Source organism: Phyllostomus hastatus, unplaced genomic scaffold (assembly GCF_019186645.2).
Source record: "Phyllostomus hastatus isolate PE091 unplaced genomic scaffold, TTU_PhHast_1.1 phas_scaffold_114, whole genome shotgun sequence".
Taxonomy (NCBI): Eukaryota; Metazoa; Chordata; class Mammalia; order Chiroptera; family Phyllostomidae; genus Phyllostomus; species Phyllostomus hastatus.
In genome coordinates, this window is record NW_025334006.1 from 3,474,594 (window position 1) to 3,488,238 (window position 13,645).

The window sequence follows — 13,645 nt, forward strand, 5'->3', positions numbered from 1 at the left end:
TATTGAAAAACAGAACAAGTACTCCCACCCACCCCTCTCCTACCAAGACAACCAGTATACTTATTTTTGTGTTTGCCATTCTCTTGGTAGATACACATTTGCCACCAATGTAAGAATCTCTAAACTAGACAGTGAGTGGTTTTGAAAGAGGTTTAGCAACCCTTCCCTGTGTAGGGAAGAGATGATGCTTTTGCTTCTCGATGAAGGCCCTCTAGAGAACTGAGAAGAACCTCGGTCCTTACCTGGCTTCGGCTTCCCTGAGGGCATGTGTGAGTCCATTCTAAGGGGATTTAGTGGGCAATGTCATGGTTGAATTCTGGGAAGCATTAGGAAGGCATAAGGGTGGGTTCTAACTATCAAGTGGAAATACTGTTAGAGAGAATGGACTTCGATTTCTTCTGCTTCACCCTCACCTAACTCCTGCTCTCAAGAACAGGTTAAGGCAGAGCACACCTCTGGGTGATACAGTGTTGTTACATGTATGTATGAGAAACTGGTTCAGATTTGGCTGGGCATTCTATCCTTGGGCTAAAACATAACTCTCCAAGGATCATGAAAATCTAACATCTGTCTCTTGAGTCGCAGTGCTCCAATATGTATTGTTTGGTAGCCCAGTACACTTCCATCCTCGGATCTCCTACCCCATCGCCTTGGAGGTTTCCTTTGTCACTTTGTCACTTTCCTGCGGCACTTTGTCATTGATTCTCATTTGTTATATCCCACGCATTCCTCATTCTTGTTCCAAACTCAGCTTTTGTTGGCATGAGTACTGCAGTAGCTTATTGAGAAAGGGCGTGTCCTGTAGTCAGTCCTTGAACTTGTCTGATAGTTCGGATTGTGTGTGGGAGTCCTAGGTGTCTGAAGGCAGTGTCCCGCTGCCTCCCTGGCAGTTCAGTCGCCTTTGAGAACCCCTGGTCCTGTGTGTGCCATCTTTAGTGTCCTTAAACTTCAAAATGAAACATCTTGTTGCCCTGGGCACTTGTTGGGCCATTTCCATTTGGAAACTGATATTCTTCAATTCTAAGAAATAATTTTTATTCTTTCATTTTTGTTTCTGATCATTGCTCTTCTGTATTTCCTCTATTTTTTAGCATATCTATTATTTAAAGGTTGGATCACCTGGACCAGTTTTTACATTTTTCTTAGCTTTTCTTTCCTGTTTTATGCCTCTTTTCATTTTTCCTCTACTTGTGTGAAGGTTGCCTGAACTTCCTCTTCTAACCTTTCTATTAAACTCTATTCTATCGAATTTTTTCCAAGGATTTTTTGGGTCTCTAAATGGTGCTCCTCCTCCTCCTCCTTCTACTTCACATTTTTCATATTTTAAAAATATAGTAATGTTTATATTTCATGGGATAATATTTTCTCTGGCTGCCAGCTTTGGAGAGCCTGGTGGTGGAAGAAAGCTGGGGATCTCGATGTTTGGCAGGAGACCAGCTAATCCCCATTTTCTATACAGTCACTGCACCTGCGCCGCTGGGTCGTGGTATGTATCCAGTGACCCAGCATCCAGTGGTCCTTATTCTGGCCGCCCCTTCATCTTCAGTTCCTGGGGCACCTAATGCTGCCACTTTGCAAGTCTTCTGTGGGTTCTATGGTATAAATTGTGTTGGTTCTCAACCATTCCCTTCCATGGTTTAGAATTTAACTCCATCTACCGGGACTCCAGGTCAAGTTTTCATCTACATCATTTGTTACTAGTTTCTCCTCTTTTTTATCGGTTTATCTCTTACAATCCATTGACTGTAATTTAGTAGCATTTCTGATGAGAGAGAAGTATGTGTTAAATCTGTCATCTTAATCTAGGAACCAGCTTGTTCGTTATTGCTTGTTAGAACTTGTAAATTCCATTTGATCTCTGTGATAAGAGTTTCATTATGTAGGTTGAGTATTAGCTGATGCTTATTGGAGTGCGATAAAACCTCTTAAAGCCAAAATAAGATGAATCATCAAGACTCACTCATGTGAATCACATCATGGAATCTAATGAACAAACTGAACAAGCAAAATAGACACAGACTCAGAGAGAGCAGGCTGACAGGTCTGGGCATGGTGTTAGCAGGTGGAGGGATCAAGCAAAAAAGAATAAGGGCTCATCATGGACACGGACAACAGTGTGGTGATTGCAGGTGGACAGGGGGTTAGGTGGAGGTGGAAGAAGGTGGATAAATGCTAATGAAAAAAATACAATAAAAAATCAGGGAGAGTAAAGCTGATGCTCAGATGATAAGCGCTCTCACTCCCTCCTATTCAGATGAAAAAAACTTCCGTGAAGTTTGGCAGTTGGTTGTCAGTCATGTAAGAAGAAGGTGACAATTTCCCACAAGTTTCTGTTTTCTCCTAACCATGTAAAGCCCCAAATGGAAGTATCAGATCACAGCATTTTTATACTACAGTTGTTTTTCCCATCACAGAAAAATAGAAGTTACTTTTAAGTAAATGGAAATATAACTTAAGGAAGTATTACCAGCTAATCCTTATAATATTATGATAAATTAAAAGATAGACGAACCGATGAATCCTTTTCTAGCTGAAGATGCTCAAAGAGAGTCAAGGGGGTGAAGGAGAAGTAACTTCTATGTTTTGGTTATTCATTTTTAAATACAGTGTTGCATGTAATATTCACAAAATCTTAGAAAATGCCTGTTCTGAATACCATAGTCTTCAACTGAAGGATCAGAGGAACTGAGTAACTTGCAAGATTAAATACCTGTTGTGGATAATTCGAAAGACCAAATCAGTGCTGGAATTTGAATTCAGGAGAGAATGACTGTAAACCCTTTGTACCACACACTGGACAAATTTAACAACTGTCCGTAACCATGCTATGAAGTTGTGGTAGAAGATGCATTTTTCTTTTTCTTTTTTTTTTCCATTCCAATTAATGGCTAGTAAAAGCACTGCTTCTCTTAATAAGCTTCTTGGGGAATAGGCAAAGTTGCTGAAATGAAAGGCACATCTTTGAAAACTTTCTCCCAGCTATTCCTTCTTGATTCCAGGTCTAGAATATCCATTCTGTAATCATAGTTTAAAGTATCCGCTACCGAGTACATTGAATTTATGACCAGACTAACTCCAAACATTGATAATAGAAGGAAATCGGAGGTGTTGACAGGATTCCAGTAATTTTATAAAATGTCTCTTAATTTAAGTAAATAATTAAATATTGATTGCATTTCATTTATTTCCATGTTCACACTGGAAATTAAGAAGAAATATTACTAAGCAACATTCTAACATGGCCTCTCATGTTAATTATCTCTCTGTCCTGTTCCCGCAGCCCTTGGCTTATGTTCCGGGTCAAAAGTCTAGCCTTTCCTCTTCGCCCCTCAAATACTAGCAATCCTTATTCTTCTTTTACCTCAGTGGATCACCTTATCTGGGTCTCTTTAGTGGTCTAGCTGAAGAAGATTACTTTCATTGGTACTTTAAGGGATCTCCTTATGGAACTTCCTTTCCATTTCTTTCAAAGATGCATGATAATTACCATCCTGAAGACTTTTTTCAGTATTTCTATTTATATTGTAAAAAAGAGAAAAGGTATTTTCCAGATTATTATTGCTCAAGCATGTGATGGCTGCAGGATCCCACACCTTTTTGCTTACTGGCTCTCTGGCTTAGCATTGAGAAAATGGGCCAAGGCCAGCTCCAGCCCAAACCCTTGCTTTTTTCCCACCCTGCAAAGTTTTCTCAGCCCTTGAAGATACACTTTGCCTTTCACACCGGCACAGGTCCTAAGCCTCTCTTCCTCCCTTTTTATTTAAAAAAAGCTTCCATTGAATATCCACCATTTCTCCACCAGACTTTAGGGCTGTGACGGTAAACAAGTCTTATTCCTGGTGAATGTAAGCCCATTCTCATTCACAGGCTCACACAGAGTTGTGAAGATGATGGATGCTTTTGAACTTTATCTGTGTAAGACTTTGGGGACTTAACAGAATGGGGAGAGGTATTGATCTCTTCAGTGGAAACCCATCTAGGAGGTAATATTGAGAAACAAACGATTTCTTTTTCTCTAGATCACTCTTGTTTCTCTAACTGAAAGAGCTGATGTGGTTGTATATCCTCAAAAAGCCTAACATCTGACTTTCAGGCAAGAATCAGTCCCCCTCTCCTATAGCTTTCCAATGACTAAGCCCATACATTTACTATAGCCTACATTACATTATCACTATTTTGTTGTTCATATGGATGCCTTCTCTACTACTTGGTGAGTTCCCTGAGATATTTCCATGCACTTTAAATGTATTTTGTTCTCTGCATTATTAACTTTAGAGCATTTTCAGACTCATTTACTGATGATTAGGTTTTAAAAGTAAATTCAGTGAGTGAAAGGTTTTAAAAAACCTTTAGCGACTACCACTGTCAATATCACCTGCTTGCTGGTCTTTAGCTGGTTAATTTAAGATTTTGAGATTGTTTTTTATTAAACCATGGATTTAATAGTGTAATTATAGTTTTAAAATCATAAATAGGCACATACATATTTTGGAGTTTTGGTAAGAAGCAGCTTTTGTAGTATATCAGGAATCGTATGGATATTTGTGAAATAAGAGATTCTGTCCAAGGAATCCATTGTATGGCGTTTGTCATCACCTAAATAGAGCGTTAGGCACTTAATAGCTTTGTCTTATTGTTTCCTGCTGTCTTGCTGCTACCACATGTACACTGACCGTCTTTTGAGTCAGTTGGATTTTAAAGCTGTGAACCTTCTAGAAGCCTTTTCCTTCCCCTCATCCCACCCCCCAGCTCCTTCTTTCTTTCAATGTTTTATGCTTATCTGGTTCTTACCTAGTCCCGCTGTTGGCCACCAGGTAGCAATGGTCCCGTGAGCAGTTGGGTCTCTCAGATAGGCAGCTGTTGCAAGCTGGCAGAAAGAGTAAACCCCATACTTGACGCAACGGATAAGTGTCCAGAATCAATATTTTTTCATGCCTCTCCGGTGCGTTGGCTCTTGCAAATGCAGGCGTAAATTATCAGCGCTGCAAGCAGCCTGCTGATCCTGCCAGTCCAGAGCCAGAGAGAGAAGGAAATGAAGGCCGGCCAGGTGGCCAGGGGCGTGTGGAGCGCAAGGAAAGAGTGACAACTTCAGAAACACACAGAGACTGAGATCAGAAGGGAGGTGTCAGGAGAATTTTGGATTGAACTATCCAAAAGACACATATTTTTTGAGATTTTTTTAACCCTCAGAAACACATTTGTGCCAATCTAGAAAAATCAAATATTTCATTTTAGACTGTTCTCTTTTCTTCCCCCTCAGCCATCCCCCTGGGTATTCTAGTTGTGCGCGGAGACTGTGACTTGGAGACTTGCCGTATGTACATAGATCGCCTACAGGAGGTGAGTGTCTGTAGCCAATTGCATCTCTTGCTCATTTTTCCATTTCTGTAAGCAATTACCAGCCATCTTTATTTGCTTCAAAAACGATGCATTTCGGGAGGAAATGAAATGCGGTGGCCTTGTCTTTCAGTCACATGCCGCATCACTCTCCGTCACCCCCCACTGGTTTCCCTGCTCAGGCCGTGGCAATAAGTGAAGATCCTTTGAGTCAAGTACAGCGTGGTGCGGGTTCTAGTGTGAGCCATAACTGCAGCTTGGAGCTTCTTGTCTTCTTGCCAGACTGCATGCCTGCAGCTCTTGAGCTCTACAGATTTTGCAAAGGCACTAATAAGTAACAAAAGAAAACCGGTTTGGTGTTATTTAATGTTTTGTATCTGGTGCATATTTCTGTCAGACAGCTAGATTCTTTTTTTTAAAAAAAGGTAGATTGCACAGGAAAGAGAAACCTTCTATATTTCATGGGAACTGGTGTCAGAGCACAAAGGAATAATCTGTTTTGTTTTTCTCAATCTGATTTTACCAGAGAGAACAGAGAGGGGAAGGGATCTCATACACAATCTGCCCATGAATTTGAACTGCACCAGCCAAGCCAGGACACCCAGACCCCTCGTTGCAGGGGTCATCGGTTGCTTTTATAAAGTTTTGAGGCAGGGGGTGGGGTAATCCCTCTCTTTATTTTACAAATGGCAACAGCGAAAACAGCTAGTTCTTTATCATTGTTTACTTGATGAAAATATACATTAGAATCACTTTTCTTTGGATGTGGTCCAGGCATTTGTATTTTTTAAGCTATTGGGTGATTTTGACCAAATGAGCAACTCTTTTCTAGATGACACATTATATAGACATCAGGAAATGTCTATATAAAGCAGATATGTAGTGTGTAAAATCCTTGCAAGGTGTAGCTTAGCTTTGAACATTAGATTTTTATTTCTCTTGAAATATATATTCAGGTAGGAGGCGGAAAGTGAAAATTATTAACTTTTCTCTTCAGCATTATTAATGCTAGATAATTATGAATGCAAAATATTTTGAGATAAATGCTAAATTTTGAATATTGGTATGGGCGAGAGAAGAAAAGTCAACAAATTTTATCCTTGTGGCTTCATTTGGCGATTTTTACCAAGTATAACTATATCATGTTAAAATTTGTGAACTTTTTAGCGTGTGACTCAGGTCTAAATCAATATTTCTAGGGCATGGTATCTACTTTTCAAAATAATACTTGTATTTGATTGTGGAATCTCACTTAATCTGCAGTAGAAAATTCATCATAATTGCTACCAATTTTTTTTCCTCAACATTCGGGTATCTTAAGATTTATAGTAGCAAAATATATAACTGATGAAAACCAATTTATTGGCATGCTTATCATACCAATATGCAACTAGAAGTGGGAGTCAAAAAAAAAAGGGAAATAGCGAATTCAGTGAAGTGACATTTTAAAACTGACTTGGGCACAGAGAGGAAGTTGAGAACTCCTAATGGGACGCAGGTGTGAGGACATAGTTGCCCAGGATTGCTGACATTTGTCAACAGAAGCCCTGCACTCATTAGCGAGAAAGCCTGCGGGACATGACAATGCTGACCACTTAGTTATAAAACTTCATAAAAGGGGCCTGGCTCTCAGAATCTGCCAGTAAAACCTCATTAATGTCAGCCGTGGTGATTTGCCCATCGTGCTAATGCAGAGGGGCCCGGTGATTTTCTCTCTGCAGTCTGTGAAAACCCGCATTTGCCAAGCGACTTATCAGTATAAACACAATTACCAGGACAGTATGCATTTGCTCTCAGATAAATAAATTCTTTCTGAGTGCTTAAAGGGACATTGGAAGCTTTCCTCACAAGCCGAAAGATCAGGTACAAATTAAATGTGACCCCCATTTATTAGAACAAAGTGCCCATCTTTTACTTTTGTTTTCTCTATCCTTGAAATGATAATATATCATTCACCTCTAAACACCATTTAAAATTTATAAGTTTCAATAGCTAAATGGCCTTTCTTCTTTCATTTCAACTTGGTGAGCTGTTGTGATTCTTGGCATTGTCTTCTTTGTTTAACCTTGATGAATTTGGGTGAGTTAGATACTTTCCAGATGCCTTTAATAATAAATTGAGAGTTCAGGGGATGGAGTTTGTTCAAACTAGTCTTAAGGTGTGGATGTAGCAATCTATATATATATGTATATAACTTTTTTCCATTTTCTCATTAGGACCTGCAGTCAGTTTCTTCTGGCTTCCACAGAGTTCATTACCAGGTAACACATAACTGACTCTCCCTGTTTCTTACCTTCCAGCCAAAAAAAAAGGTCATCTTTCAATTAATGTCTCAGTTGGATTAGAGCCCACATTTTCCCCAGAGAGAGAGTTTACTCTAAGAACCTAGTGAAGTTGGCATTCTGATTCTTTTGCATATTTTTGGTTTTGGACAGTCCTAGTCTAGCACAAATTTTGACTGCGGATTTTCTCCCAGATCATCTAGAAAAGACTGTCTATAGTGAAGTGGTTTTAGTCCCCGATGCTAGAAAACTCAACCCAATCTAACTTGACAAGGCAAGTCTCTTCAGCAAAGAGCTCAGATCAGGGGTGGGCTCTCCTTACCGTGTGGCCATGCTTCCTGCTCCATGTTTCTGCTGGTCTTTTTGCTCTGTCCTCCTTTTCTGTAGTTTTAACCTCTGGACTAGATGTTTCCCTGGTCCAGGTGACTGCCACTAGCAGCCACGGCTGTATGTTTCTCCCCTACCTCCCCAGGAAAGTGAATTCTCTGCTTCCTGCAACCACCACACAGCATTCTGAAATGCAATCTGATGAGCCCATTTTGGTCATTCGGGCAGGATTCAATCAACCCAGCCTGCCTCTCGCTAGTGAGCGATGTCCAGTCCACAGTGGGATGCTCAGAAATCCTTAGCTCCAGTAGTTTTTTGTGGTACAGCTTATTCCTCCCTTTCCCACCTCTTTGGTGCTGCCCAGGCCTATCCTGCCATCCTCCTCCCCATTAGATTTCTCAGGCGTAATTCAGATACCAGTGCCCAGCGTCACCCCAGACTCCTAGGGCGCATGCTCAGCTCTCCGAGAAGCCCAGCAGTCTCCTTGCCCGCTGGGAGGCGTCCGAGCATGCCCATGACTCCCTCCAACAAACCCTCTCCCAGAGCCTTTTCTACCCCCACGTGGGTGGACGAGGGGTGTGAAGATGTCCACATTTGTAAATTTGTAAATCCTGGATTAGCACCTCGCTGTAGGTTTTGGTGTCTGTTTTGCTATTGCTGAAACTTTTCATTTTAGCATCCTTTTGTCTTAACAACAAAAACAACCATTTTTATTACCCTATACCTGTAGCTGCTAGGAAGCTTCCTTCCCCTGAAAATAGATACCTTGTACCCTCAGCCACAGCAGCCTAACTGTCCTGAGACCGGATGACAGGAATGGCCCTGGCATTCTTACTTGTGTGTTTGTTTCTTAAAGCACCCCACTCTTCCAGAGTCTTTGTTTCCATCCGGCTGCAATAGAGAGAAGGAGAATTCACTCAGGGTAGGTTTTAATTGGGAAAGTAAACTCTATTTCTGAGACTGGTTTTTTTTAACCAGCCATTAAAAGGCAAGTTTCTACTTTATTTTTTTAGATAGAGGACAAGATTCCTCACATCCATTATTTGCCCGCTTACGCAGAGTCACCATCTAGGGGTAATTTTGTTTTTAAAACTGTAGTGCTTTTAAAGGCTGGAGCTGATCTCCCCTTTGTAAAAACTGGCACTGTGGTAGCTCTGAGATTTTAAGTCTGGTGTTTTTTTTAAAGACTGCATTTTTTATGCATGAATGTCTTGAACCTTTGCAATTTAATCAGCGAACATATTTCAGACATTTATTCTAACTTGTTTTGTGAAACGAATGCATCTCTTTATTATCCTGGCTTCTTTGATGTCATTTTGGTGGGAGAGTTTGGGTCTGTGGTTCTTTCATGCCATGCTTTCTTCCTGCCGTGTCTGTATGTATGCACAGAGGTCAGAGGATATCTGAGACTCCATAATGTGATGAGGGTATCTGTTGCATTCATTATTTGACCATAGACATGCAGAAGGATGAATGGTATTTGTCTGACTGTATAAAATGTTGCAGTCTCTTCTGTTTACTTACAGTCAGGTCAAACCCTGGTGTCAAGACTGCCGCATCATCAATGTCACTTCCAAAGGTTTTGTGCACTGACCCCATAGCATCGCCAAGGCATGATCAATGATGAGTGTCAGGCCTCGCCTCACACCCCTCCTGGCAGAGTCAAAAAGCACGACTCTTGGGTATAAAGGGAAAGCTGCAGTTAAAGACATTTAGGGAAGCCTTGGATCTGCTCATTACAGAAAAAGCTTGACTAAGAGGGACTGCATTTCAATTAACGTGGCCAGAGGAAGAGGAGGGCGGTGAGGAGATTTTCTGAGCAGAGCAAAGGAGAACTGAGGGGAGTAAGGAGCTGGGGGGATATAACCAAGAGCATCTGGCTGGGATCTCGGGGAGACAGGAGGAGAAAGGAGTTGGAGGGATGGTGAGCAGAGCGCTGTTTTAGCTGCACTCGTTTTGATATGCCCGTTAGGCCCGTACATAGAAAGCTGGGTGTATGAGTGTCAAAGCTCATTGACACATTCAGGACCAGAGACAGAAATGGGAGAGTTGTTAGGAACTGGATGGTGCTCAGAACTCTGAGGAAGGGGGAGATTCCCCCAGGCACAGTTTCATAAAGAAGAGCGCAAGTCTAAGAGAACAGTCAGTCAAGGAGAGTCGTGGCAACTGGTGGGCCGCAGGAAGCTGCCAATCAAGAAGGTGGTATCGTGAAAGGCAAGAGGGAAAGGTGTTCCCAAGAAGGAAGAAGTAAAGAAATACGTCAAATACTGTTGAGAGGTAGAGCTGATGCAGATGGATTTCCCTGTTTTTCTGAGGATGCATATAAAATAGATGGGTTAGAGGTGCTATTAGTTTTATGTAGAAAGTGCCAAAACCAACTGGCAGGACATTTAATACTAAGTCTTTTGTTTCCTAATGCAGAAACCCGTAACATCAGAATCTCTGGTCTGCCTCGGTGGGAGTTAGGGGGTGACGTAGGAGAAACCTGTCAGAAACGTGAACCACGAAATGCCCTGAGTGCTGTTCAGTGAACTTGCCTGTAAATGAGAGGGCACTGAATATGCTTGCTTGGAGAACCAACAGTAATAGAATGAAGAAATGCTGGTAACTTTAAAAACTTAAGAAATTCCTGTCTAACTCACAGTTGGGAATGTAGCTGAACATCTCCTAAGGCCAGAGAGAAATCAAGAGAAAACCAGCATTCAGAAAGGTGAACGGGGGCCCACGGCACCTTATTAGTGAGCCATGTGGCAGCTCCTAGCCCTCTGAGCATTCCATTGCTGTGGTTGCGTCCTGTCCCAAATTCAGAGCGGACTGCCAACAAAGCACTGAGGCTCAAAAATGACACCTTGGATTAACCTAACAAGGCATAACGGGTTATACAAGCGTGTGCTGGGTATTTATAGGCTGCCGAAAATGCCTGCCGACACCGTCTCTGAGGTCAAGATACAAAAGCCCTTCCATTCTAATGGCATCTCCTGTAACCTGTAACCGCTAATTTAGACAAGCAAAATGCACTGTGCTTACAGGCTCAGGATGTTTTTGAGCTTGGCAGATAAACTAGTATTTATAGAGAAATTGGATTCTGCCTGCCTATTCGATAAAGGTGCTTTTGGAGCTAATTTCTCTGCTTCCTCTTTGGACTTCATTCTATTTCTTGTTAATACCAAGTCATAGGTGACCAAGGAGTGAAGCAGATTCAGCAGTTCTAGCAATTTTCAACTGGGGAGACTTTGCCCCTCATGTGGGGGATTTAGCAATTTGGACGGTTCTGTGTATCACCATGAGGGGAGGAGGTGCTACCGAAGTCTTGTGAGTGGAGGCCAGGGATGCTGCTAACCATCTTACCATGCACTGGACGGTCCCCTATAACAAAGGATTCTCCAGCCCCAAATGTCAATAGCAAGCAACTTAAGAGGCCCCGAGTCATTCTGACAGCCCACAGGCCCTGGCTGGGGACCGCAGGCAGATGTCAGTGCTGGATGCGCAAAGGCAAAGGAGAGAGGAGCAGGAAGAGAAAGATTAATGCAGGAAAAAGGCCTCTGCAGATATGGGGAGGCAGACTACGCAGAGAAGCAGGGGCAGTGGAACCAGCCACACTTGAGAGTTTTTTGTAGACACTCAGCATTCCCCCACTTTCCCAGCACAGGGCCCCACCCAAAACTGAGGGAGCCAGCAGGCAGAAGTGTGCTTCCCAGAATATTACGAGCTAATAATTTGAGATTTCAATGAATATGATAGGATTTCATACTAGGTTCAAAAAGGGATCCATCCAGGTGATTTCTTTAAGAATCCATTTACGTAAAGCTCACACCAGAATGGTTGGAGTATTTCAAAATACATAGAACATTTTTGAAAAGAATTTTCATCCTTTAGCAATGTCGTCTTCTTCCATAAGAAAAAAACTCTTGGTCAGATCTGAGTCTATATCCATTTGCTTGTCCTTTGACCCCCTTTTTATTTATTTCTTGTTTTCTACACTCCTACCTGAGCTTCCTCTGGGGGACAGGTTTGTGCTGTAGTTCACCAGAGTTCTGTCTAGTCCTAGGCAAACAGTATTTGCCCACAAACATTTGACTTATTCATCTTCTGTTTGCACTGACTGCCCTTACTCGTTCGTCTCTCTCCATTCTTTGAAATTTGTTGCTCCTTCATTTGTTTTCTGGGTCTTAGAAGAGTCTTTCAATGGATGGGTCGAAACAGGTTAAGGGAGTCATTCTGGGAATTAATTTATTTTGTCTTAGAGAAGAACAGGATTTAGCTGGGAATTATGTGGAATGTTCCTTTGGGCTCGATCAAAGCTGTCAGAGATGGATTGAAGATGGAATTAAAATAAGTCTTGCCTGGGGCCGGGTCTGTTTGCTAGTGAAGGCAGTGCTTCTGCTAACACACACACACTCACACACACACACACACACACACTCACACACACTCACACACACACACAGCCATTGTCATTCATGGAGGACTTCCTCTCACACATGAAAAGGGGCTCTTGAAAATGTTAGGACGTCTCTCATTTCCGTCTCCTCCCACACTGTAACCATTCATCTTTCAAAGCTGGCTTTTGAAGCGGGCATCCCTTTTCTGTACTCTGCTGCAGGGCTTGTGGGTGGTGAAGAGTTTTGAAAGACCGTGACAATAGCAAGTCTATGGATGAGGATTACAGTCCCGTAAACGGTTATCTCTAACCATCCCTGATGGGTCCCTTCACCGAGGATGAAGAGACATTGGTGCACAGCCTGGTGACGAAACTAGAGAAAACTTGAATAAAGAGGCGGATTGGGCATGGGAGATGTCAGGGCAGAAGAAGAATTTGGATAGGTAACAAGAGAGAAATTGGAGGGTGAAGTCATTGTTGACCAGACATCATTAAATGAAGCAGGGATTCCCAACCAAAAGGGACTTCTTTTCTGTCTTTGCTTACATCTTTCCTGCATTGTATGAAAGAAAATGAATATTTCATTCACAGCGAAGGTATAGGTCAATGCTAGGTGAATATTGCTTAATTGGATAACCTCCTAGAGTGTGTAATGGGGCTGCTGTGTCTTCATTAAATTGTGTGTGCCTCCGCTCTGAGCAATTGAGTCTAAATTAAGGGCAAATTTAGCATGTGCATGCCAAGTAGTGGCTCAGATAATTTCCTTATCAATTACATATCATTCATGCCATTTGGCTTAAATATATATAAATATATATATGAACCAGGGTTGCCTTTGTGCCTAGGGCTATATTTTTAGCATGAGCAGTGGATTTTCTATTAACATATTTCAAAAGAGAAAATTCACGTATCAGGGACTTTTGAAACAAGTGGTATTTCTTAATATTACCCACTTAACAAGCATGCAATTTTAAAGGATTGATACATTTGCAACAGAAAGGAGTACGGTATTTCCAAGGTTTTATCATTTGCCTACATTCTAGGGCAATGGTGCTTGCTTTCATCTCAATCACCATTTATGTGCAGAAAAATAACAAATCAGAAAATGAGCAAGTCGAGTGCCTTCCCTCTCTGATGATGAGTCATTGATTTGATTATGTAATTTGAGAGGGCTGAGGAGACTGGAAGCCCTAAATTAGCTCCGAAAGCCACCGATGTGGTAGGGGTGCAACTTGCGTAATTACCGGAGTACCTCCTGAAATGGAATGACGTCCACACAATGGCATTTCTTAAGTGTCTGCAGTCAGATGCTTCTGAA

General features: G+C 41.8%; 1 protein-coding gene across 2 annotated transcripts in view; it reads left to right on the forward strand.

The window, feature by feature from the left end:
• DGKI (diacylglycerol kinase iota) overlaps positions 1-13,645 on the forward strand; it is a 403,697-nt gene that overhangs the window by 307,153 nt on the left and 82,899 nt on the right. For both annotated transcript variants that reach the window (XM_045855648.1, XM_045855646.1), the window contains 2 exons: positions 5,261-5,340; positions 7,554-7,598. In XM_045855648.1, the coding sequence (XP_045711604.1) occupies positions 5,261-5,340; positions 7,554-7,598 (125 nt within the window). The remainder of the gene's footprint in view (positions 1-5,260; positions 5,341-7,553; positions 7,599-13,645) is intronic.